General features: G+C 41.7%; 4 protein-coding genes across 4 annotated transcripts; 3 read left to right on the top strand and 1 right to left on the bottom strand.

Moving 5' to 3' along the window:
• Window positions 1–15,293: 15,293 nt before the first annotated feature.
• K441DRAFT_685607 (NAD(P)-binding protein) lies at window positions 15,294–16,139 on the top strand (the record flags this gene model as incomplete). The annotated part of the gene is made up of 1 exon (XM_067651902.1): window positions 15,294–16,139. One exon carries the CDS (start codon window positions 15,294–15,296, stop codon window positions 16,137–16,139), a length of 846 nt encoding a protein of 281 aa, XP_067506389.1.
• Window positions 16,140–17,214: 1,075 nt separating this feature from the next.
• Window positions 17,215–18,354, top strand: K441DRAFT_549765 (RmlC-like cupin; the record flags this gene model as incomplete). The annotated part of the gene is made up of 1 exon (XM_067643027.1): window positions 17,215–18,354. One exon carries the CDS (start codon window positions 17,215–17,217, stop codon window positions 18,352–18,354), a length of 1,140 nt encoding a protein of 379 aa, XP_067506388.1.
• A 218-nt stretch (window positions 18,355–18,572) lies between these two features.
• On the bottom strand, window positions 18,573–20,493 carry K441DRAFT_712090 (MFS general substrate transporter; the record flags this gene model as incomplete). The annotated part of the gene is made up of 3 exons (XM_067653913.1): window positions 20,111–20,493; window positions 19,021–19,942; window positions 18,573–18,944 (listed from the first exon to the last, which is right to left on the bottom strand). The coding sequence occupies exons 1-3, from the start codon at window positions 20,278–20,280 to the stop codon at window positions 18,573–18,575; spliced, it is 1,464 nt and encodes a 487-aa protein (XP_067506387.1). The 5' UTR covers window positions 20,281–20,493.
• Window positions 20,494–20,530: 37 nt separating this feature from the next.
• K441DRAFT_685603 (uncharacterized protein) lies at window positions 20,531–26,956 on the top strand (the record flags this gene model as incomplete). The annotated part of the gene is made up of 9 exons (XM_067651901.1): window positions 20,531–20,742; window positions 20,781–21,893; window positions 21,946–22,063; window positions 22,121–22,208; window positions 22,965–23,185; window positions 23,343–24,765; window positions 24,810–25,349; window positions 25,383–26,825; window positions 26,931–26,956. The coding sequence occupies 9 exons, from the start codon at window positions 20,531–20,533 to the stop codon at window positions 26,954–26,956; spliced, it is 5,184 nt and encodes a 1,727-aa protein (XP_067506386.1).
• Between the last annotated feature and the right edge of the window lie 386 nt (window positions 26,957–27,342).

Raw genomic sequence — 27,342 nt, 5'->3', positions numbered from 1 at the left:
ACCTAAGGCTTTATTTAATCTCTCTATTGTCGCTTAACACCAGGAACTAACTAAGGATAATATCCTTGCCCTAAATAAGCGTCTCTTTTAGTAAATAAACTATCTTAACTAGGGACTACTCTACGTGCCTGTTAATCTTCCTACCGCTAAGCTCTTTGTATTTGTTAATAGATCGTTTATAAATAATAAAGATTTTAGCTCCTAGCTAGGATATAAGATTATTATTACGAATAAATCTACTGGAGAGAATGACTTTATAATCTACGGTAATCTTATCTATTAGAGCTTAACTAAGAGTAAGCGCGTTACTTAAAGCGTTTTAGCGTTAGAGATATATAGAATGGTTAGCGGAGTTAATATGATAATTACAATTGGAACTACCCTAAAGATAATTATAGATCGACTCGAACTTTCTATTATCCCTATAATTATATATACCGACTTATACTCCCTCTATAAGTGCTTAGTTAAGCTTAGTACTATAAAGGAGAAGCGCCTTATAATTAATATTATGGCACTTTATTAATCCTATAAACGGTAAGAACTCTTTAAGATTTAATGGATTAATGGTTAAGATAACTTAGTAGATATAATGATAAAGGCAAACCTAAATAAGGCTTTAGAAACGTTTGTTAATATAAATACTTTATATATATAAGTTAAAGGTTGGGTTAAAAGGGAGTAAGAGTATGACGCTCTATAGACCCTAATTTTAACTAGCTAATTAGGATTTTCTATACCCGGTATAGAAAATTGCTATTAGCTCGCTTATATCTAGCGCCTTGGCGGCCCTAACGGCCCTAACATGATGTCTACCCACGACTTCTTAGCAAGAAAGCACCACGTACTAAGAGGCAAATTTTAGGACAGCGAGACTTATATTATAATAGCAATAGTAAGTAAGGAGGATCTATATTTGTTATGATAGTTAAGCAGTATTTATATATAGAGGGCAACTATAAAAGAAGAGTTGCTAGTGTTGGGAATAAGGCAATTTGCCGTCACGTACGGTAAACTGCCATCACGTGATGGTAAGTTGCCATTACGTGTCGCCGCGGCACTAGCGTGGCGAGGAGCCTTAGGCTCCTCGCCCTTCCTTATTCTAATTAAAAAAGCTTTATTAACTAACATCACTATAACCCTACTCGAGTAGTCGTTATTGGTGAGTCACCCTATGTAACTAATAATAGGTTATTAATATCTGGAACTATAAGCCGTTCTTAGTATAAGAGCAGTCCTTCTTTTATTTCTAAATTAGGGTTACCTTTTAAGGCCTAGTTGCGGGGGGCCTTTAGGGATTTAACTATGCGGTTTATAGTTAAGATACGGTTAATTAATCCTATTAGCTTGTCTAAGAACTCTCCTTCTATAGGTACTAGCTTATTCTCTTTAGAGCTTAGTTCCTTAAGGATATATAGGTCGAGCTATTTAGGACAGAGGAGGGCGTATGTCCGATATTGCGCCTTTAGCTTATCCTAGGGGCCTACGTCCTATTCTCTCTAGGTTAAAGTATTAGCCTTAGAGTTTTGTATACCTAGGCAGTATATAATTATAAAGAAGAATTAAGAGAGTATTTTAGCCTATTAAGCCTATTGGCTAGTAAGCTGCTTTATTATTATAAAATACTTTAAGGCTTTATAATTAGTATAGACCTTAATCTAAGAGTTCGTGCCTTTAAGCTCCGCGCGCTATTAAGACAATAATTAAATAATAGCTAGTATTTCTTTATCGTATACTTTATAGTTATACTTAACCGGGTTTATTATCTTTAAAAAAAAAGTAATAGGGTACTATTTGCTGTCCGGATATAACTATAATAGGACTCCCGCTACGACTCTATTAAAAGTATCTATTTTTAGTATTAATTTAAGACCCGGGTTATAATAATATAGGATTAAAGAAGAAATAAGCCGATCCTTTAACTCTCTAAAGGCCTCTATATAGTTATTATTAAATATAAAAGGCGTATTTTTCCGGGTAAGTTATATAAGAGGCTTTGCTATAACTTTATAGTTATAGATAAACCGGTAATAAAAATTACAAAGGCTAAGGAAGGACTGGATCCCCTTTATAGTATAAGGGGGCTTCTAGCTACGGATTACTTTAACCTTCTTAGGGTTAACTTTAATTCTATCTGTACTTATAATAAACCTAAGGTACTTTATACGTTTTACCCTAAATTTATATTTCTTAATATTAACTTATAAGCCTGTGTTTTGTAATCTCTTTAGGACCTTCTTAATATAAACTTTATACTTAAGTTTATTGTCTAAGTATATAAGGATATTATCCAGGTATACTATATAGAACTTATTAAGGTAGTTAAAAAGGACATTATTTATATACCTTTGGTATATAGCCGGCCCATTTATTAACTTAAAAGGAAGGACTTTATATTTATAGGACCTATAATAGGTACGGAATATTATTAAATCTTTAGATATAGGGTCTATTCTAATTTAGTAGAAAGCTTAGCGGATATTAAGTTTAGTAAAGATTTTTGCCTAGCTTAAATGTATAAGGGTCTCGTTAATTAAAGGAATAGGATACTAATCCTTTTAAGTAATAGCGTTTAGCTTCTAATAGTTAATATAAAAATAAAGGCCTCTATTAGGCTTTTTTATAAATAGGATAGGGGAAGTAAAAGGGGCTTAGCTAGGCTTAATAAACCCTTTATTAAGGTTATTAATTAAGTACTGCTTTATTACCTTTAGCTTATCCATTAATTATTAGTAGAGGGGGCTATATCCTAGCAAGTTATTTACTTTTAATTAAATCTTATAATTATATATTTAGTAGGGGGGTAGTATATCTAATGTAACGAAGCCTTGTAGTAAAAACTACGGTCGACTTGTTAATAGGCTAGGTATATAGGTATTGCAAGTAAGTTAACAACGTAATAATAACTAGTGGAGTGGTTGCCTAATAGATTAACTCCAATTGTATTCTAAGAATTACTATAAGAAAAGAACTATTTAGGTAGGGACTAAGGGTCCTTAAATACACAACCATACTCCTATAAAAGTCGTTGCTCTATCTACTCTATTTGCTCTATTTACTCTATTATAGATCTCGCAGATTATATAGATTACATAGATTACATTACGTAACTCTACTTACTATTCCTCGTTATATGGTTCTACGGGTTCCATCCTGGACTATACTTATATTAACTAACTAGCTTCTTTTAACTCCTCTCTAAGTAGTTATAATATTATACTTAAAGCGTCTATAATACTATCTCCCTCCTTTTTATCTTCGTCCTTAAAGATACCTAATATCTCTAAGTTATTTACTAGAGGTATAATATCCGTCTAATTAATTTAGTTAATATTATTACTTATAATGCCTAAAGTCTCTTCTTCTTCTTTAACTCTTTGTTATACGCGTATAGTTTCTTCCATACTATCGCTTAGTGAAGTAATACTATCTCCGTATTCTTATTATGCGAAAAAGGGGTTAGTTTATATTGCGTTAGTAAGTCCTTTGTCTTAATAACCCTCTTTTTACTTAAAGTATACTAAAGCAAACGTTTAATTGTCTTGCGATATTCGCTTAATTTCTAATGCTAAGTATGCGCGTTCTATAACTCTTAATAGCCCCCAAGCTCCCTAAGCAACCTGCTATAGGGTCTTATATTTAATTTGCTGCTGCAAAGCTTAATAATAAGTTATCCGTTACTTTAGCGGAACTTTATTATTCGCGCGACGCTAAGAAAGAGGCTGCTGATGCTTAATAACGGGCTCTTAATTCTCGTCTTACTGCGTTTACTTAGCTAATTCGTTTTAAGAAAGTTTATAAGAAGGTTTATTTTAAGGAGTGGAAGCTTATAGAATAAGGTCTGCAGGAACTTAGTAATAAAAGAATAGATTCTCTTCTAATAGAAAAGGAAATAACTCTAAGTAGTTTAGTAGTCGCTCTTTCTAGGTCCCCCTTAGGTAACTTATTCTTTAGTAATTTTTCTTTATTAATATTACCTGACCTTTTTTCTTCTAATACTCCTATACCTTTCTTATAGCGTTCTTTAGGTTCTCTAGTAGCTTCTAGGTAGTCTTATTATAGCCTATCCACTTTACTTTATACTATATTTTATTGTCTATATCCTTGTAACTAATAATCTTTAAAACTTGCCATTTGTCTTCTTCTTGTCCTCTATACGTGTCTACCTTATAAATTAGCGGCTTAACATTCCCGTATGCTGGCTCTAGCATTACGATATACTATATAGGGTAGATCTTTATCCTAGCTGGTAGGTTTAACTTAAATATAACCGGTGAAATTTTTTATATAATTTTAAAAGGTCCTAATTTAATGTGGTCTAACTTCTTACTTAGTTGTTACCTCTTGAAATTTTTATATAGTAGCTATACTTTATCTCCCTCCTTAAGATCTGGTCCCTTAGATCTCTTAGCATTATAGTACTTTTTTATCCTTTGCTATACCACCTTAGCTGTTTCCATAAGGTCTGCATAAAGATTTATTAAACTCTTTATTCTTTACTTAGTTATGCTACTTATCTTCTTTACTTAGCGTGGCGATAATAAGGTCCTTAGCTTATATCTATAATTCGCCTTAAATAGTAATATACCTATTCCTTCTTGTGGTGTTGCATTGTATATAAATTGTATAATTAGTAATAGCGATACCTAATTATTCTGTGCGTAATTAATATAGTGCCTTAGATACTGTTCTAGTGTCTAATTTAATCTTTCCGTTTAACCGTCTGTCTGTAGATAATATGCGGTAGAAGTTACTGCTTAAACTCCTTACTCTGCTAAGAATACTTCCTAGAATGCTGCTATAAATCTTAAATCTTTATCCGATATAATTTTGCTTAGTGCTCTATATCTTATAAACACTTCTTTAATATAGATTCTAGTAATATCTTCCGCTGATATTTCTTCTGTATATGCTATAAAGTATCCCCACTTTATAAGCTTGTCTATTATCACTAAGATCGCGTTATAATCTTATCCGGTAATAGGGTCTTTTAACTTTAGTAACTTAATAATAAAGTCCTATAATATAACCTCCTATAGTCTCTCTAGTATTTTAATAGGTTGTAGCTCTCTATATAGCTTATGCCTTATTGGTTTATTCCTTTAGTAATCTAAATATTCTTTTATAACTTGCCTTACTAGTCCCTAGATTCTATTAATAATATACTCCTTTTAAAGTCTTAACACTAAGCCTATAGCTTCGTTGTATCCTTAAGTTAGTCCTTTATAAAATGACTTAATAAACTTCTTTATAATAGATCTTAGTACGTACATTACTTCTTAATTTTTATACTGCTCTAAGTCCGGATTCTCTATTTATATGTTTAGGATTTTTGCGTCTAATTACTTTTTGGTAATTTATAGGTTTTCTCTTCTTATATTGCTATAATCTTTAGATAATTATACCTAATTAATCTATCTATATCCCTTCGCAACAAAGCCCCTAATAGCTTTTTATTATTTTATAGTTTAGCCTTTCTACTTAGAGCGTCTGCTCGTGTATTCTCTGTACCCTTAGTATACTAAATCTTAAAATAGTATTCTGTAAGTATCTCCGCCTATCTAACCTATCTGTAATTAAGTTCTTTTATTATTAGGAACCCCATTAGGTTCTTATAATCCATTTTAACTATAAATGGTTTTTCTATACCTTATAAGAATAATCTCTATTCCTTTAATACTATAACTATACCTAGCAACTCCTTGTTATAGATATTATAGTTTAGTTCTAGTAGTGTTATCTTTTAACTATAATATGCTACTAGGTGCCATCTATCCTAATATTTCTATAGGAAGTATGCTCCTAGTGTATAGTCTAATACATCCGTTTCAACCACTATCTCTAGCTATAGTTAATAGATTTTAAGAACTGGCTCCTAGGTAAATAACTGTTTAATCCTTTTAAATAGTTCCTTTTATTTCCCTCCCTATATCTATAGTTCTTCCTTCTTTATTAATCTCGTAAGTGGCTTAATATCCTTTAACTATTAAGCTATAAACCTTTTACAGTAATTATAGAACCCTAGAAATAATCTTAACTGTGTTATATTTTCTAGTTCTTGCTAATTCACTATAGCCTTAATCTTTTTTGGATCTATGCTAAGTTGGCCTAGTTTAATAATAAATCTAATGAAATTGGTTTTCTTAGTAAAGAACTTGTATTTCTTAATTGCTACTAGCATCTATTCTTCTTATAGTCTCTTTAAGACCTATTTAATGTGTTCTCTATATTCTTCCTTACTTATTAAGTAGATGATAATATTATTAAGATATACTATAACAAATTCATCTAAATATTCTCTTAATATATTGTTAATGCGCTTCTAAAATATTGCTAGTGCGTTTATAAGCCTAAATTATATAACTAGTGGTTTATATAGTCCTTCCTTTAACCTAAAGGCTGCCTTCTATTTATTGCCTTTCTTAATTCTAATTTAATGGTACACCTATCTTAGATCTATCTTTGTAAAGATTTATACGTTGCTGATCTTATCTTAGATCTTACTAATTAAGGGTAAAGGATACCTATCCTTCCTAGTGATGCTGTTTAACTATCTATAGTTAATATATAGCCTAAGTTTTCTATTTTTCTTTAGTATAAACAGTACTAGATATCCTGCTAATAACTGTAATGGTCTAATGTATCCCTTTTAAAGATTTTTTTAGACAAACTCCTTAAGTGCTTATAACTCTTTTTCTATTAACTTATAAGTTGGGTAGAACCTTAAACTTATTCCTAGTTCTAGCTCTATTTTATAGTCCTATACTATATAATTTAACAGCTTTTCACTTTCTGGTAACTATAGCTTCTTGCTATACTTATGGTATCTCTTTAGTATATAGCTTAATCCTTAATTGGTTTCCTTATATATTGCTCTAACTTAGTACTATACCAACTTAGTTTGTTGTCGTATCTTGCGTTATTATATATCTCTAATATCAACCTAACCTATAACCCAATTAATCTTTAGATTATATTCTTATAACTAAGGCATCCCTAATACTGCCTTATTATTCCCTAATAGTAATATATTAAAAGACATCTCAACTTATCTCCCTTTAATAGTTATCTAAACTAGTCCTGTTTTAAGATTAATAATACCTCCTCTATAGGCTATTAGATCTCCTAAAATTGTTACTAATGGATAAGGGTGCTCCTTCTGCCTATATGGTAGCCCTATTCTTTTAACTGCTATTAGTAAGATGTGGTTCCTTATTACTCTACTATCTACTAATGCTTTAAACTATTAATCTTGCTAATTAACTCTTAGGTTTAGGTGTTATTCTTAAATTTCTTTAAGGGTCTAAGGCTCTACTACTGGCTCCCTCTAGTCCTATAGGCCTCTACTTTTCCCAACTATTAGCTGCTTAATCCTATTATATTTAGCTTATTCTTTAGCCAATGCCTAGTTCGTTTTTTATCTTTAATATGCTATAGACAGGTATTTTCTAGATATTTCTACTATTGTCGTCTATTTAAGCATTCTTCCGTAAGGAATCTTCCTAGTTAAAGTGTTAAGTCTCCCTTCTCTTAGACTTCTACTGGATGCTAGCCGTATATATACTTAGCATTCCTGTACTGTTATTTATCCACCATCCAGTATATCCTTATAGGGTATTTCCGATTCTTTTCTTTTAAGTTCTTATATATCTCGCATATATTATCTATACATGCGATTTATAATAGCGTGTAGTGCGCTAGGTGCTTTAGGTTAACTCTTGGCTTGTCTTTATCCTTAAGTTTAAACCTTTATCGTGCTGATCTAAACGTTGTAACTTTACTTACAGGTACTAAAACACGTCTTTCGCTTCTCTAGTCCTCTAACTGTTCCTCTAAATCCTTTAATGTTATAATTAATACTCCTTTAATATGATTTATTGCTTTTTCCGTAATTAGGTAGTCTTAGATAACTTTTTCGTCTAACTATATATAGAAATCTTCCTACTTGTTATTGCGTTGCTATCTATACTACCTTTAGTATAGCTACTAGAGTATATACGGTTCGTTTATAAGGAAGTATCTTCTTATTACTGCGTTATAACAGCCTTTTATATATTATTCTTTAAACCTAGTAGGAATTCCTAGATCCTCTTTATCTTCTAATTCAGTAAGCCATTTAGCTCTCAGTATGCCTATTCTTAGCCTATTAGTAATTTTGCGTATAGGTACTCTATTCCTTGTACGTCCCAACGTGCTAGATTTTTTGTCTAGTTTCTGTTCTTACTATAAGGTAATTCTCGCTCTAAACTCCTCTATAGTTTCTTTCTTTTCGCGTCTTATAAGTGGATCCTTAAAGTTTTCCTACTTTTTAATCTTAATATTAAATTCTTAATCTTTAGTTTAAACATCTTGTTTAACTGGTAAGTCCTCTAAGTCTATATATCTATCTCCTAGTCTAACCCCTATTTATATTATAGATTCCCTAATCTATAAAGAAGCTCCTTACCTCTTGCTTATGGGTGTCCTAATTTATTCTCCAAATTCTTAATCCCTTAGATTCTTTAATCCTAAGCTTACTTCTAACTTAAGCTTAGCTCCAGCCTTAGTCTAACTAGGCTTTACTAGTGTCCTTATCTCGTCTTAAGAGTCTTAGATTTTACTTATCTTATCTTAAGAGTCTTATGCCGTTAGGAACACTTGTCCTGAGCTTATTTATATATTCTTAAACTAAGCTGCTACTTTACTCTATTAGTTATCGTCTGTTATAGGTCTCTAAGTATACCTTATCTTATCTTAAGAATCTTAGTCGTCTCTTATCTCTTCTTAAGAGTCTTAAGCCTTTGGCCTTTTGCCTTTATTAAGTAGTAAGCTAGCACTAGCAGTTATCTGCTTACTTAATCATCTCTAGATATTACTTCTTCCGTCTTATAAAGTAATGGATGCCATATCTAACGGTGTTATAATGCCCGTTACTAAACTTTGCTCTATAGCGGTTTTAGTCTCTACTTCTATGGCGTTATCAAGGTTTGGATACCCCTAGTTGGTTCCTTTACTGTCTTTATTGCTATTAATTAATAAGTACTCCGACTTTATTATTATTATTACTAATCTTTATCCGCATGTTACTATAATATCTTAATCTAGCTTATAGAGTTNATCTTATTCTTTATCTAACTCTTTAGTTCCTTTAAGTCCTCTTAACTCTGGCTCTTATAGCTAATAGCTTACACTATACTTAGCGTCTTTATAAATTTGGTATGCGTTATTATAACAAAACGCAAAACTTCTAATTAAACACTCTTTTATTCCTCACAGCGCACTATTATCCCTCTGTACGTATGTGTTATATACTACTAGTCTAATTCCCTTTACTATGTAATAACTCTAACTACTTTTACAGTCTTTGGCGAAATAACCCTGTTTTCCGCAATTTATATAAGCTCCATCCTTAAACCATTGTTTTTACTATAGAGTTCGCTTAAACATCTTCTGCTGCTAAGATCCTTGGTTTAGCCTATACTCCTTAGTCCTATAATTACTTAATCCTTAACCTCTAGGTTTCCATAGTTTTTTATTCCATCTTTTATAGGTTTCTTTAGTACTATTTAGGTTTATTAGCTCCGCGCCATACTATAGTTTTTAATTTAGCTTGGGTCGTTACGTATTCTGCGTCTTATATAATTACGGGACTCTATCCTAGCCCCTCTTAGCCTGTTCCCTTTAGAAGATCCTATTATTAATTTTTATCGCTTAATCTATTAATTCCCTTAGGGTGTCCGTATCTTTTATTAGAATAATTATATCCTAGACTTTAGCCTTAAGTCCCTATTTATACTGTGCTATAAGCGCCTTATTGTTCCACTTAAGTTATATAGCTAGCGTTTAGAATTATATTGTGTACTTAATTGCTAAAGTTCGTTGTATAAGGTCCTAAAGCTTTTTTTCCGCTATAGTTATTGCTTCTGGGTCCCCGAACATTTATATAAGTCGCTCTATAAATCTATTCTAGCTTAAAAACATAAACCGTACTTCTTGGTTTGTTATTGTTATTCTGTTTACTTATATTTCTATAAGGTAAGGCTTAAACTATTCGAGTACTCTTCCTAATAAGAACAATCCTACGTATGCTACTTGATCTATAGTTATTGCCAGCTTTACTCCCTCTTGCGCAACCTTAAAGTGTATTTGCGTAAGGAATCCTTTAAGCTTTAATCTTTCTCCTAAAAATCTTTTGATTAATAGTAACTTAACCTTTACTACTTCTATCCTATTAATCCTATTTTTAAGTACCGCATTATCTCCCGTTAACTAATTAACTATTGTTTGTAACTGTCCTACTATTATAGGCTGTTGTAAGTTAGTGTCTGCTATACTGGTGTCGTTACCTAATCCTGACGTAGTTGCCGCCGTTAATAGCGTTATGGTGGCTGCTTTTGGTAGTATGTTGTTTGACTTATTAAAACCGTAACTATAGTAGTGATTGTGTAATAAAGCCTTGTAGTAAAAACTACGGTTAACTTGTTAATGGGCTAGGTATATAGGTATTATAAGTAAGTTAACAACGTAATAATAACTAGTAGAGTGGTTGCCTAATAGATTAACTCTAATTGTATTCTAAGAATTACTACAAGGAAAGAACTATCTAGGTAGGGATTAAGGGTCCTTAAATACACAACCGTACTCCTATGAAAGTCGTTGCTCTATCTGCTCTATCTGCTCTATTCGCTCTATTATAGATCTCGTAGATCACACAGATTACATAGATTACATCACGTAACTCTGCTTACTATTCCTCGTCACATGGTTCCACGGGTTCCATCTTAGACCGTGCTTGTATTAACCAACTAGCTTCTTCCGACTCCTCTCTAAGTAGTCGTAACATTGTACTTAAAGCGTCCGTAACATCTAAAACTGCTTTTAAGAACGCGTCTCTATAGCTTAAGAGGTAGGTAAGAAGGAGGCGCTTAACTAGCTCCTTATTACTTTCCTTAGCTAGCCCTTCTTCCTTCTTATTAATAATCCGGTTAATTTTGTATAAGCTAGTTATAAAAACCTTATTATCCTTCTAGTATATATTAAAGTAGAACTTTATAGTACTAATAGCCGCAATATCTAATATAAGGGGGTTACGCGATAGTAGGGGTGTATATAATTTTTAAGGCTTCTAGGGTATTAACCTTCTTATTCCTCCCTTTAGCTCCTACTGTATCTTTTAGAGGCTATCTCTCGTATTTTATTAGTAGGTCCTCTTCTATATAGGTTAGATCTTTATAACTTAGGTAACTTCTATATTACTATTCATTCCGCTTCTATATATAGAGTCCTCTTTAACTATAGTACTATAGGAGAGTATCTTTATTAGTATAGGGTTCTTACTAGCTTTATAACGGGCGTCTTTTTATATAAAGGCCAGGTCCCGGTCCCTAATATCCTACTTATAGGTGGGATCCGCCTCTGCAGCTAATGTCCTACGGTTAGTTTAGATCTCTTTAATAAAGGAGGGTAATTTCGGTTTATTCTTCGGCTAAATAAGCTGCCTTTATTATACGTTTAACTAGATATTAAAATAGGATATCTACTTTTAATTAAGGATTATATTATGGGAATCTAGGTTTAGGATGTAGAAGGGTATACTATATAGGCGTCGTCTATTAAGAGAAATATATAACTTTAATATATAGGTAACTAGCTTACCGGCTTAGCCGTTATAGCCTTTTACTTAAATAGGCTTCTTTAGCTAGGTGGCTTTTATATTTAAGAACCTAGCAATATTAGTTATATAGGTAGTATCTATAAAGGTAAAGCTATTTGCTCTAGTATTAATAAGGGCGGTTATATTAACTTTATATATATTTTAAGACACTATATATAAAACCGTAAAGTATTTTCCACCTACTAACTTAAATTAATCTCTTTAAGATTAATAGGGTACCCTAGGGGGAAGTCTTTCCCTAGGGTTTTTCTTTTCCTAACTTATCGGATGTTTCTCCTTCCTCTATCTCCTTAATATTACCTATATCTTTTAGCTCCGGGCAAGATAAGGTAAAGTATTTATTTTTTCCGTAGTTAAAGCACGTAGCTATAGTAGGGTTAATTAGGGTGTTACGGTAGGTATTAGTTAGGGGTGTAGTATGTAGTTAATTAGGAGAGGCCTACTAAAGGGCAGTTATACCTACCTTAGGTATAGGGGTACTTTCCACTAGTTTTCCAGTGCTAGCCCTAGTAGGTATAATTATTAGTTTTTAATTACTATGGGATTTCTTCTGCTAATTAGTGTGGGTATTAATTTACTATAGTTCTAAATCTAATAACAGACATTAGGCTGTAAGTCTTTAGTAGGTTAGTAGGTTATTTAGGGCTACTATAATTTTCTCTTATAATTAAACTATTAGTTTATTATATAGGTCTAATTAGTAGTTTTTAAAGGGGATCTAGCCTTCGCTTATTAGGTATAGAAATTAGGTCTAAAACTTAGTAAAGGATTAATTCGGTCTTATTATTAGGCGATTATAGTTATACCTAGCGTTGTATACTTTATTTAGGTTCATATAGATAGCTGCTAGGTGCTATAGCATCTTATTAACGGATATAAACTAAATAGGTAATTTATCCTTAAACTTAGCTTAGAGGTGCTTTTAGGCGTCCCTAGTAGTTTAACTAAAGAGGTAAAGTATTTTAGCTTCTTTAGAAAGGAAATGGTTATAGTTAATATAGAGCTTTCCTTATATTTAAATCCTTTAATTCTTAAAGGTAGGGTCTATTTTGTTAGATAGTGGTTAGGGGTTAAGGAGCTTAACGGACTTTAATTACTTTATTATCGTTTTTATACTCCCTAGTATATTATTCTTAGTTAAGTAGATAGGTTAACTAGGACTTTTAAAAGGGGGAGCTAAGCTACTTTAAAGAGCTATAAGGCTGTCTAGGATCTCTTATAGGGTCTCCTATATACTTTAAGCTTGGAGATAGTTAGCTTCTTAATTAACCGTTAGGGTATAAATCTACTTATATACGTCTATAATATTATTATTATCTTTAATTTCGGATCCTAATTAAATCTCGTGTTCTTCTTAGGTTAGGGCTGCTCTTTTAAATAAGCTCGCTTTAAGTACCATTATTAACTTCTTAGGGTTTATTAAAATTGTATAATTTAGTTTTAATTCTAGGGGGTATAGGTCTAGTCCTATTTAGCTTATAAAGTAGGGTATTATTAAGGCCTTTGCAGGCAGTGTAGAGTTATTTTAATGTCTAAGTATAGCGCGTTAACGCGTTATTGTAGATAAAGATCTTCTCTTTTTTAGGGGTAGGATATTATTAAGGCCTTTCTAGGCAGTGTAAGGAGAGCTTAGTATAATATAACGGCTCGCATAAATGCCTCTAAACTAAAGCTTGTGGATTGCTATTTAGTAAAGATACTAAGCTAAGGAGAAGAAGAAGAAGGAGAATCGTTTAGGNGNAGTAGGTANACATNTNGCGAGGGCCGCTAAGGCGCTAGTAGTAAGCGAGCTAATAGCGATTTTCTATGCCGGGTATGGAAAATCCTAATTAGTTGAATGTAGCAGGTGACGCGCACTAGCACCGTTACATTAAGCTCTTAAAACCCTAATTAACATAAATAAGCTTAATCTAAAGGTTATAAAATAGGTAGAATAAGACTAATAGAGCACTTATAGTTTATTTACGGCCCGTTAGAAGGCCGTACGGTTTATTTTACGGGCTATAAGTAGGACTTATAACTAGCTTAAAGCACTATTTAGAAGGCAGCCTAAAAGGCACCTTAGGAGGAATTTCCTGTATATTTCTTTTATATTTTACGGTTCTAATAAGGCAATTACGGAGGCTATATATAAGTGGGTCTATCTTTAAGTGCCGCTAGTATATAATTACAGCACCTAGTATACCAAACGCGTGTTTACGCGTTTGGTGCACTAACCACTCGCTTATAACTAATTAGGGGGGAGGGCGCGTCAGTATATAGACTACGTAGTCTACCTTAATAGAATCGACAGTTACTACTATCCAAAAGAGCATACGATACTATACGTATTTCGCGCCCCTGGATATAACTCACTTATATTATTAAATTGATACAAACAGAAGATAAGGAATTAGCTAAGCTATAATATAGGAAGGTTCCTTATAAATCTAATAATAATTTGGCTGATAAATATATATAGTCCTTAGTTGTAGATAAGAGCCTTACTTCCTTAAAGCATAATTAAAAGCGTATTAAGCTTGCTAGTAAGCTTAACCGCTACTATAATATAGGCCTTAAGCTTATTAAGATCCGCTTTAATAACGGTAATAAGCAGAATAACGTTATTTCTAATCCTCTTAACTAGTGGCTTAAAATCGGTTAAATCCTTTATCTAATACTTACTAAGATTACCCTTAATCTGTTTTTTATGCCGGTGATAAGCTCTATATATAAATAAGCCTTTAGCTAAGCTAAAAGGATTATTACTAATAAGCGTAATTAACTATTGGCCGACATAATTAAAGCAAATTAATGTTAAAAATGGTGGTTAATTAAAGGCCTTTTATTAAGTAGTTTAATCGACTATATTAACTCTAATAAAGGTTTAACTATACCTTAGTTAACGAGCTTAGATATTGGTCTTACTAGCTATAAGCCAACTATAGAGGCAGAAAAGCCGGCTTGGTAAGATACTTTTAACAGAGCTTTATATTTAATTAAATCTAATATAAAAATAGAGCCTCCGGAGCCCTTACTAATGCCTTCTTTCTAACCTTACCACTAACGTTACTACCAAACGTTCTACCTTTTTAACCCTCTATGGGTGCGCAGGACGAATTTAGCTATATTTGAATACTATATTAGGTAAATTGGGGTTAGATTTAATTGGGTAACGTCAATATTTGTATATAGAGAGGTGCTGCCAAAAATCCGCAATAAAACACCATAAAGTCTATATCAATTTCCTAATTGGGACAGCTAGCTGACAGCGTGACAGTCAGCGTACCTTACCTCGCAGTCAGCGGACAGCGAGCGGTCCGATTGACGCAGTCAGTCAGCTATAAAAGCTGAAGCTCGCAGCTAGCTGACTGTTGGACACACTGGACTAATATCTTGATTATAAGCCTATCGGGGTAATTTGTAACTGACTTTGTCGTGTGCTTTCGCAACAAGTTATGGATTTATGATAGCATAGCGATTGTGTTGCTAATCTGTTCATGCCTCGGTCATATTGTAAACTTACAAGACCATTCGGGATGATTAGTGTTCCGGTCAGCATCCTGATCCTCTCAATAATTTGTTATAAACGTATCTCAAGATCTCCGTTCTCACCAACAACACACCAAGCCCAATAGCTTTTTATCTCCTATATTCAACCATGGCTTCTTTCGTCCCGACTATTCGATCATCTCCCTATCCTGCGGTGTCGCCCACCCGGCCAGAGCTTTCCGTTAAGGGAAAATCAGTACTGGTGACTGGTGGTGGATATGGAATTGGCTCATCCATCGCGCATGCATTCGCCGCTGCTGGCGCAGCTCGCATTGCCATTAGCGGTCGGACTGAATCCAAGCTCAAATCTACAGCAGAGGAGCTTAATGCAGCGTACCCTAGCACTACGACTTATTACTACATAGCTGATGTCACAGATGCTGTAGCTGTTGCTTCAATGTTCGAATCCTTTGGAGCTGCAGATATCCTTATTAACAATGCTGGACTGCTATCGGACGTTGTGCCTCTCAAAACGGTCGACCTCAAGTCCTGGTGGAGGGGGTTTGAGGTCAACATTCTGGGCACTGCTACAGTCACCCAGAATTTCCTGCGCACCAAGAAAGCGGGCCAAGACGCAGTAGTAATTTCTCTAAATACCGCGGCAGCACACTGGGGCGGCATTCCCGGATTTACTAGCTACGCGGCGAGCAAGGCGGCAGAGTTGCGATTGGTCGAAGGGCTTCAGGTGGAAAACCCAGACGTTCGATTCGTTAGTGTACATCCGGGATTTGTGGAGACTGATATGGGTGGGAAAGCAAGAGAAGGAGGAGTGGCTGGACTTGCAGTCTCTGAACCAGAATTAGCTGCTCAATTTATCCTTTGGCTTGCATCACCGGAGGCAGACTTCCTGCGCGGAAAGTTTACCTGGGCAAACTGGGATGTTGAAGAACTGAAGGCTAAGAAGTCCGAGATTGTGGAAAATGATCTTTTACATTACACTATCGCAGGATTCTGAGATCGAATGGAGAGTTAGTAAGACTGCAGGGATAATTTTGCTTTTTACTAGAGTTTGCGCTGTGCAGTTCGAATGTAAGCTACGGCATAATAATTGTATTCATACATTTTTCCGGTTGGATAGAACGAAACAACAGTATATCGTTGCGCCTACCTTTACTCTCAACTATTAATATCTTAAAGTTGTTCTTGAATTAATACGTAGACATCTCGGAGTAATGAAGGTTCGGTGGTCAGTGTGATTAGTGATTATCCGATACCATCCTAAAAATATATTTCAGATCGCTAGAGGGTTACTGATACGTTGGCTTCCGACATATATGAGAATTATTCGATGAGGTAACAAGGAGTTTACAGTTAGCAAGAGGGGAAATGCGTGCCATTTTGAAGCCGCGAGGTTTGTGAGTGGTGCTTAGAGAAGAAGAGGAGGGATGAGGGAACAATAGTTGCCCGACCACGGAGACTCATGGACCTCCACCTTCTCTCTCCGCTCTTACTTCCTCCCAGAAACTATCATGACCTCTAGCGGGAGTATCCGTTGAGACCTACATTTCGTGCTTTTATGGAAAGACTCTGACGGCGCAGTTCCAGAGTGTATTCCGTGCAACCACTATGAAGTATCCCAAAGCACGTGACGGCGAAGATAGTGTAGCTGGAGATTCAACGTGGAAATGCGGGCTGTGAGACCTTCTATCGATGGAAATATCGAGAACTAGAATGGGCTATCTCTCCGGTATGCGCTCGTTCTATCATACTGTGTTGATGTTAGATAAATAATATAAAAATCTCTAATTGTTTCCCAGCATGACAAAGAGATGATGAAGCCAGGTCGTGTTCTCTTGGTTGGCTGCTCAAGCGAGAAAAAACCTCCGACGACGTCATCCGATTCCTTGGCATGCTTCTGCTGACAATTGCTGATCCAAGCAAAAAGCGGCCACCCTTCCGCGCTCAACTTCTGCTATGTCAGGAATTATCAAACCAGCCCTCATGCATTACTTACGCCCACTAGAAACCTCTTTTGTTCGAGCATCTTCTCGTCGCTCTCCCCCACCCCTCTATAAGAACCCCCCTTCTCCATGCGGCTGATCCTGTCCATTCTTTTTTGCATCGCAGCAATTGTTTACTACGACCACTCCTACATGCTCTCACGCCTCACACAACTTTCCACAAAACTAAGACCAGCAACAACAACAACAACAGCAGCAGCAAGCAACATCCTCACCCAAGCCTCAAAAATGTCCACTGCAACCTCCCAACCCGGCTTCGCCGGCCTGCCCGTGATCCCCCCAACCGACGAACCCCTCACCACCACCTCCCCCCGCCAAATCTCCAAAGCCTTCGAAGCCACCGAACAAAGCGAAGGCGCGGGCGCGCGCGTACGGCGCTCAATCGGCACGCCGCGCCTGCGCAACTTCTCGCCCTTCCTGATGCTCGACCACTTCGCGATCCCGCCGGGCGCCGGGTTCCCGGACCACCCGCACCGAGGGCAAGAAACGATCACGTACCTGATGTCGGGGGCCGTCGACCACGAGGACTTTGCCGGGCACAAGGGCACGATCGAGACGGGGGACCTGCAGTTCATGACGGCGGGGCGCGGGATCGTGCATGCGGAGATGCCGCGGCAGAACGCGGACGGCGCGCCGAATGTCGGGCTGCAGCTGTGGGTCGACCTGCCGCGCGCGCTGAAGGCGTGCGAGCCGCGGTATCGCGATCTGCGGGCCGGCGAGATCCCGGTGGTGACGGCGGATGCGGGGAAGGTTACGGTCAAGGTCATCTCGGGCAGGAGTTATGGGACCGATAGCGTCAAGGAGCTGGCGTATACGCCGGTGTGGCTGCTGGATTTTACAGTCAGGCCGGGCGGCAGGGTTGAGCAGGCGTTGCCGAAGGGGTGGAATGCGTTTGCGTATACGCTGAGTGGCACGACGGTGTTTTCGTCCGGCGGGGTGTCGAGGCCTGTGGAGCAGTACCATAATGTCGTGTTTGAGCAGGAGGGGGATAGCATTGCGGCGAGCGTCGAGGAGGGCGCGGAGACGGAGGCTAGGTTTATCCTCGTGGCGGGACTCCCGCTGGACCAGCCGGTGGTTCAGTATGGCCCGTTTGTACTGACGAGTCGAGATGAGGTCTATCAGGCTATGATGGATTATCAGACGCATTCGAATGGGTTTGAGAGGGCGCTTGGGTGGGAGAGTGAGATTGGAAAGAGTATGGTGCATTGAGATTAGGAGGACGGACTGGTTAGTTAGATTTCGCACGTTTTGGGCTAGATATACTGTATATAGTTTGAAGTCACTGACTGCACATGGCAAGGAGTTGGGAAATTGGGAGCGGAGATTCACATGCGCTTTTTAGATGGCTGTACAGCCAATGATACATATATGTACCAATTCTACAAATTCAAGACAGTCTCGTGCCTGCTTCATACCTCCTGCCATACTCACGCCTTCCACCTCCCCACCCCTCCCACCTCCAGCCTAACCCACAGCACACTCACCGTCGCAGCCGCCAACAACGCCCCCACCATAACACTACTCTTCGCATACTCCCCCGCTGCCCGTCCCCCACGCCCGAACCCAACCGCTACCCTCGCCCCACCCGAATGAATCAGCGCCCCGGCAACCGGCGTCCCCAACAGCGTGCCAAATCCGCGCACCATATACAGGAATCCGTTCACGCTGGCGAAATTCTGCACCCCAAACAGCTCCACCAGCACCGTCGGGAACAGACTCACGTACGCGCCCGCAAACACGCCATACAGCACCGCAAACGCGACGAACAGCGCGCGCGCCCGGTCATTCCCGCCAAACCCCTCCCTCCCCCCTCCCCCCCCCTCCTGCCCCGCCCGCGTCGACGGAACCACAGCCCAGCGCCGTCGCCGCACTGACGAGCGTGCAGAACAGCAGCGTGTTCAGCCGACCTGCACGGTCAGCTGTGTAGCCCAGCAGCACCTTCCCCACGGCGGAAGACGCGTTGGACGCCGCGATGAAGGACGCGCCCGCCGCGGCGCTGTAGCCCAGCGAGCGCGCGTAGGACGAGAAGAAGTAGACGGGCGTGTAGTACGCCGCGGCCTGCAGGGCGGCGCCGGCGGCCTCGGCTACGAAGAGGCGCGAGTTGGCGATGCGCCAGTTGACGAGGGGGATGCGGGTGCGGAGGGTGCTTCTGAGGGCTGGGAAGAGGCGGGACCGGCGGGCGGGCCGGCGGGACGGAGGGGAGGGCCTCTCGGCTGCAATCCGCGCCGCGCTCGCCGGGTCCCATTCCAGCGCCATGGCGGCGGCGCTGACGAGCGCGAAGCCGATGCCGCCGGTCAGGCGTAGGGTGTTGCGGAAGCCGATGGCGGCGTTGAGCGCGCGGAGGGCGGGCGCCCACACCACGCCGCCGACGCCGGTGCCGCTGAGGATGATGCCCATGGCGAGGCCGCGCCGCGCGTCGAACCAGCCTGGTGCGATGGTCACGGCGGGGATGTAGGAGAGGCAGGTCGCGCAGCCCAGCAGCACGCCTTGCGCGAGGAGGAAGTGCCAGAGCTGCGTGGAGAGCGAGGCGAGGGTGTTGGCGAGGAGGAGAAGGGTGCCGCCGATGAGGGTCACGGTCCGTGGCGTGTAGACTTTTGTCCAGGCGGAGGCGAGCGGCGCGCCGATGGTCATGAGGGAGGCGGCGAGGGTTCCGATTAGGTCGATTGTTCCTGGACTGGCGTGCGCAAAGGGGCCCGGGAGTGTTTCGTAGAGTTCTTGATACACGCCAAAGGCGAAGTTGAGGCCGCAGCCTGTGAAGGTTAAGACGAAGGAGGCGAGGACGGTTAAGATGGCGCGTCTGGGGGTGTGTGTTAGTCTTTAGCTTGTGAGAAGGAAGTGGGGGTAATAGATACTCATGTAGAAGAGATACCGTAGAATGTGAGAGTATGAGAGTATGAGAGGAATATATTCATATAATTTCCGTGGAGGAGTCATTGGTCGATGATTTACTATACTGAAAGCTCACCTTCGATGTTGAGCAGACCTCCTTGACTCGGTTCCTGAATGTAAAGACGGCGCATCAGTACGCTCAAGCCTAGCAATCCCAGAAGTTGAATCCGCCTCATGGCGAATATCATGAAGTTCGAGGTCATTATGGCGGCCAATTGAAGCCTCTTGGTCTCTTATTGAATTCATTTTCGTGGTTTAAGCCTTCCTTACGCCGTTGGAGCACTATGGCGGTACAGGTAAAAGAATTGGTCTGCTCGCTGAGAGACGGTACGCCTGGTAAGCAATGAGCGATATATAAGCTGCATTGTATTTAATGGGTCACGTTGGTACTCCAAAGCTGATCTCGGAGCAGTTAGGCGAGATACATGTGTGCCCGTTTTCTAGCGTAGAGAAGCAGCGGAGAAAGCGGTTAAGGCTTAAGCCCTCGCTTACCGTGATGAATGCTACCTCAAATGCTAGGATTCGTCCTCGGCTTTCCAAAAAGGGAAAGAGATCGGGTTTAATTATCTGGCAAGGTATCTTTGCGAGGGTGACTCAACGACGAGCTCCGGCAGATAACAATATTCCCTTTCACCTTTGCGCGAGGAACATCACATCTCCTAAATCGGCTCTATGTCCAAGATTCCTGATCGCTCAGAGTCCGAAAAGGTGCCTCAGGATCGAGAAGATATTCTTGGTGAAACTAGTGAAGAGAAAGATGCCACTGAACGTCGCATTCGGCTCAAAGTCGACCTTCGACTCTGTAGCATTGCTGGGATTCTGTGCAGTCTTGATTTGCTGGACAGCGGGGTCATCTCAAGTGCTTCGGTTACCTCCATGCTGAGTGACCTCCACCTTGACCAAGAGAATAGATATTCCGTCTCGATTTTCATCTTTACAATTGCGAGCATTGCATTTCAACTTCCCTCGACGATTGCTGTGCGAACGCTTGGACCGCGGATATGGTTCTCATTTATCACATTCTGTTTTGGGGTGATTACACTTTGCACAGCCTTCGTTCAAACATGGAGGCAGATGATCGCGTTGAGAATATTGCTCGGTATTGCCATGTCGGGGATATATCCAGGTCTCACTTATCTTATCAGTACGTGGTATACAAGAGAAGAGCAGCAATTGCGATTTGCGTTCCTTCAGAGCGGTGAAGTAATAGTTCTCGCAACCGGAAGCATTGTCAATTTCGGCCTGAACCAGCTGGATGGCAAGAGTGGGCTTAAAGGATGGCAATGGATGTTTGTGGTGCAGGGTCTTATTGCGGCCGTCATGGGCATCGTCACCTTTTGGTGGATGGTGGATTTTCCTGAAAACTCTCACAGAAGCTTCTACTTTTTGACAAAGGAAGAGAGTACTATCGCCGCGTCTCGTATCCAGAAAGACCGAGGAGATGTCCAATTGGATACGTTCAGCTGGAACAAGGTCCTCCGGCATGCTGCAGATCCGAAAGTGTATGGGTTCTGCTGTATGTATTTCCTCCTCAATCTTGTCTCTACATCCCTATCGTACTTCCTCCCCATCATCCTCCGAAGTGGCATGGGATTTAGCACGAATAAGGCAATTCTGCTGTCTGCCCCTCCGTACTACTACGCGGTCATACCAGCTATTCTTTCGTCCTGGATTGGAGACACTTGGCGACTTCGCGGACCCATCATTGCTTTCAATTCAATTTGCCTAATTGTTGGATTTTGCATGCTTGGCTTCAGTAGCCAAGTCACTGTTAGATATATTGGGACCTACCTGGCTACAGGATCTTACGTGGCGAATTGGGCGGCGTTGAACGCGTATCAAGCCAATAATATCGTCGGGTAAGTTATTCCTTTCCATGTGAACCCCACCAGTTTGCTGAAAGTCGAAAAGTCAATGGAAACGTGTCTTTACGGCAGCTGCAGTTACAGCCTGTAATGGAGCTGGAGGTATTGCTGGTAGTTTCATTGTGCGGCAGAACGAGGCACCGCGGTATATCACTGCGATCTGGGTCTCCATCGGGTACGTACCTGTGTTTGTATTTCCACTATTCCGCTAACCGATGCAGGTCTCATATCCTGATGATTGTATTCGTCGTCCTCTTCTCTGCCTATTTTTTCACGGCAAACAAGCGCCAGGCAAGAGGGAAGAAGCTGGTTGAGAACACGGTGAGTTTTCTGGATATACCGAAGAGATTCCACGCTGATGCCTATCTAGGAAGGCTTCCGGTTCACATACTGAAGGACAAACATCGATGCCTAGATCGGATTACGAGGAGGAATGCGGGCCTATTTTAAAAGTTTTCACTGCCACCTTGGGGTCTCGGTCTCTTGCCATGGAGGTTTCAGGCATCGAAATAGGTATTGATGCCCATCAGGATTTTTGAGCGTTGCTTGGCTTTTTAGGCTTTGTGCCGAGGCGTTGCGTAACTGCATGGAGGCATAGAAGTAACAGATATAGTAGAATTTAAGGAAAATGGCGGACAACACAGCTGAAGGAAGCCAAAAATCTAGGCTTGCTGATTCTAGAAGGGCGACGACATAAACTTGACGTCTTCGACCAGGGCTTCCTTGACGCCCGATGCGAAACGAGACTGAGCCGGGGAACGTGCGCAACTCGACACCAGCATCCGTGTCTCAGGTCCACCACCAAGTTCTCCACCACCCGGCCTACAGAGCTGTCTAGTGCTTCACACACTAACCACTACTTCTTGTTGATATTTACATAGCCGACTCTCTGACCCAAACAGCGGTCGTCAGGCGTGAGCGCTGCGCCAGCCAAATCACAACAAGCCCCCCGACCTTTCTAACCACCCCCGTTCCAGTCCGCATAGCTTATGCGTACCCATCATACTTCGTCGCCAGTTTTAGAAACTCCCTTACCTACTCCCACTTCTATATACAGCCTGTAAGTGTCCTGCACACGACTTTTCAACATGGTATTCTTAGGAATATACCGCGCCCTCTACGACTATGCTCCGCAAGGTGCAAACGAGCTTGCAATAAGCGAAGGAGACCTCCTCTTCGTCCTCGAGAAGAGCACAGATGATGATTGGTGGAAGGCTAAGAAGAAAGCCCAGTCTGAGGATGAGGAGGAGCCGGAGGGCCTGATTCCAAATAACTATATAAAGGAGGTTAGTGGAGACATTCACTTACCAAACATGGCATATCTTCAACTTTTGACAAAAATTGTTCCTGAGAGACCGCTTTGGTTACGCTAAATAGCTGCGTGGGCCGTTGAGCCCTTACGTATCTTATTGCACACGATGACTGACCGGAGCACGTTCATAGGCAACACCCATACAAAAAGCGAAAGCTCTTTATGACTACGCGCGGCAAACCGACGAAGAGCTATCATTCAGGGAGGACGCAACTCTTGACGTTTACGACACGTCAGATCCAGATTGGGCATTGGTTGGGTTGGATGGAGACTATGGCTTCGCTCCGTCAAATTACATTGAGATGCCGGAGGAGACTGCTCCAGTTATGCCTGCCCGCCCACGAGCTCCATCACAGCCTGAGCCGGAACCGGAACCGGAACAGCTCCCAACGCCACGCTCTCTGGAGAGCCCTGTGCAAAGTCCAGCTGCTGCTCTAGCAGGTATCATCCAGCAGAAGACAGGAACCTCTGGTGTCCAGCGAGCCACAATTTCACCACCTCCAGCCATTAGCCTGCCACCCAGGCAACCTCAATATACTCCAGAAGAATCTGATGAAGAGACTCCACCTCCGAACCTACCAAGGAGACCTCAGTCGCAACAGATTTCGCCCCCTCTCACACAATATGCCTCTCCTCGATCTCCCGAATCTCCACCGCCGCGTGTCACACCTCCACCAGTTCATAACCGCGTTAGTTTTCGAGATGACGACGATCTTGACGAACGCTCACCGCATATGCCTCTCTCGCCAGCTGGCTTCCACCTTTATAATATTCATGAAATGGTGTCTCATATGGGCAAGAACAAGAAAATGCCGATGACTCTTGGCATTAATGTGCCGAAAGGCATAATCATGATATCTCCAGAAAAGTCGCGCGATGGCCCTCAAAAGGAGTGGACTGCGGAAAAAATGACGCTTTATTCTCAGGAAGGGAAACACGTTTTTATGGAGCTTGTCAAACCAAGCAAAAGTATCGACTTCCATTGCGGGGCCAAAGATACTGCACAAGAGATCATCGCTGCGCTTGGTGAATTAGCTGGGGCAGCCAGAGCTGAGGGTTTGCGTGAAGTCCTCGCTGCTGGTTCCGGATCGTCAAATGTGCAAAAGAAAGGTCAAATGCTTTTTGATTTCATGGCTCAAGGTGATGACGAAGTGACAGTTAGCATTGGAGATGAGGTTCTCATTCTTGATGATTCTGCCAGCGATGAGTGGTGGAAGGTAAGACGGCTGAAGAATGGTAAAGAAGGCGTTGTTCCAAGCAACTATGTCGAAATCGCGGAAACCATCTCACTTGCCACAGCGAGCCGAACAGGTGTTAACGCGGGACGATCAGTTGTTGATCAGAATAGGCTGGAGGAAGATAGACTGGCACGCCAGGCCGTGAAAGCAGACAAACGGAATGGAAGCGAATCAAAAGGGGCAGAGGTAGGACCTGGCCTGCAATTGCCCGAGCGTCAGAGTAGCTTGATGCAAGCAAATATTGACACAAGGCGCACATCACAGAGAAGCAAGCGCGAAAGCAAAGACACCAAGTCACCATCAACGTCCAAACCGAGTGAGTTAGATACTGTATAAGGTGATCCCTCTTCTAACACATAGAACCAGACCAAGCAAGGGTCCGCACCTGGACTGACCGATCCGGCTCTTTCAAAGTGGATGCTGAATTTATCGGTTTGAAGGATGGCAAGATTCATCTCCACAAGACGAACGGAGTCAAGATTGCTGTGCCAGTTCCTAAGATGGCTATTGAAGATCTGGAATATGTCGAGCGCATGACCGGCATCTCCTTGGATGAGGACAAGCCTCTATCGGATATCAAAAGAAAGAACACTCAACGGGCAAAAGAACGTGAGGCTGCGGCCGGTGCGAAAGCGGGCATTACGGTGGAATCACCAAAGCAACCAGAGTACGATTGGTTCGACTTTTTCTTACAATGTGGTGTCAATCCTCAGATTTGCCAGCGATATGCGTCGGCATTTTCGAAGGATCAAATGGGTGAGGAGAACTTACCCGACATTTCCGAAAAGTTACTACGGACGCTTGGCTTGAAGGAAGGCGATATTCTCCGCGTCATGAAATTTCTTGACAACAAGTTTGGGCGAACCCAGGCCAGAGAAAAGCGGAACGTTAGCTTTGGTGGTGCGTCGGTTATCGAGGACGGAGAAGGATCAGAAAGTGCTAGCGGTGCTGGAGGTCTTTTCTCTGGCCCTGGTGGAGCATTGAGGAATAACACCAAAAAAGGTCGCCCAGCACCTCCTGTTCAAACTAACGACGTGGTGAATGCAAAGGCCTTCGAACAGAAGACGGACGATGCTGTTAAGAAGTCGTCGCCTGCGGATGCCACCGCCACACCCCTCGTGTCCGCGCCTGTCCCTGAGAAGAAGGTGGATGGGTTTGATGACAATGCTTGGGAGGTCAAGCCTGCAAAGCAACCTGCTCCGGCACCAGTTTCATCGCCTCCACCTCAGACCCAGGCACCGGCACCAGCTCCAGCTCCAGCAGCTCTAGCAGCTCCAGCACCTGCAATCACAGGTTCATTAGCAGAGTTGTACTTGCTTTCTCCTCCTCTCCAGCCAACTCCTGCTCCACAACCTGCTCCACAGCAAGCTCCTGCCCCTGCTCCCGTTCCGGCTCCTCAACCTGCACCCCAGCAGCAACCACAACCTACCGGAGCGACGCCGTCCTTGTTTGAGCAATTGGCCGCTTCCCACCCACTGCCGCAGCTACCCCAACCACCATCATTTATCACCCAACAGCCTACCGGATTCAATCTATCACAGCCACAGAACCAACAAATTTCAGCACCGAGATTAAGACCTCAAGCACCTCAACAGCAGAACCAAGCGGGTCTTATTGCGCCTCCTCCCCTAAGGGCATCATCTGCACCTCAGAACTTCAACCAACAGAGCGCTTTTGGACCTCCACCATTACAGCCGCAGCTGACCGGCTACCAAGGGGCCCCAAATATGCACACTCAGATTGCTCCACCGGGCCAAAGCCTACAAGATCTGAGCCAGCAACGCATGAACCCGAACTTCAGCCAGCAGCCAATGCAGCCGATGCAGCCGATGCAGACTGGCTTCGGACAACAGAATCCTGGTTTCAATCAGTTCCAACAGAATGGTATCATAAACCAACCGACAGGAGCCAACCAGTTTGCTCCCCCTCAACAGCCCATGCAAACAGGATTCGCGCCATTCCAACAACCACAGCAGACAGGCTTCCAACCGCAACTGCCCCAGCAATCCTTCGTCAACCAAAACGCAAGTCCCTTCGCGGATCCCCCACGACAGGCCTTCCAGCCCCTCGCCAGCCAGCCCACCGGCATCCCGCAATCCTTCTCGCCCCCCGGGCCACTCAACCCACAAGCAACTGGTATCAACACCTTCCTCCCTCCAGCCTTGCAGCCGCAGCGGACCGGCTTCCAGCCCTCGCCCATCGGCTTCGGTCAGAGCGCGGCGCCTCCCGTCCCACCCATCCCGCAGCAGCCCACGCTCGCGCCACTGCAGCCGCAGAAGACGGGGCCGGCACCACCGGTTCGGTTCGGTGTCTCGCCTGCGGCGCAGAAGCTCATGCCGCAGGCGACGGGGCGGAGGGCGAATTTGAGTCAAGCGAGTATGTGTTATCTCCCCTTCCTCCCCTTCCTGCATTTATTTGCGCCTTCCCTTCCTCGCGTCCTTTTTCTCTCCTATACCAAAATTATCACTAACATTCCCACAGCGCCGCAAAACCCCTTCGGTTTCTAGAGCTAATCTTCTCTCGGATCCTCCGGTTATCATGTGTTGCCAAGTCTGATGTATATAAACGCTATTTTGTTCTTTTTTCTCTTAAGGAGTGAGAAGGCAGGAATGACCAAAGGGATTCTTTTTTGGCTTTTTTTTTGCGCGTCTGTCTTTTCAGCATCTTATCTGTGCGCGTGTGGCTGAGGAAGGATGGGTGCGGTTTTAGCATAGCGTTCACTTTTCTTTTTTCCTCCTTCGTTTTTCTTAGGCGTGCTGGAGAGGGAAGCGCTGGCCCTGGTTTTGTTTCTCTGGAGCGGTTAGTGCCGGGATATTGAGATGGAGAGTGGGAAGGGAGCTGGGGAGACGTTGAAGGTCGAGTAGGAAAGGAGGTTTTGAGAGAGGGGATCTTT

The sequence above is a fragment of the Cenococcum geophilum genome, assembly GCF_001692895.1.
Source record: "Cenococcum geophilum 1.58 unplaced genomic scaffold K441scaffold_11, whole genome shotgun sequence".
In the NCBI taxonomy this organism is placed as follows: domain Eukaryota; kingdom Fungi; phylum Ascomycota; class Dothideomycetes; order Gloniales; family Gloniaceae; genus Cenococcum; species Cenococcum geophilum.
This window is presented reverse-complemented; position numbering and strand designations above follow the sequence as displayed.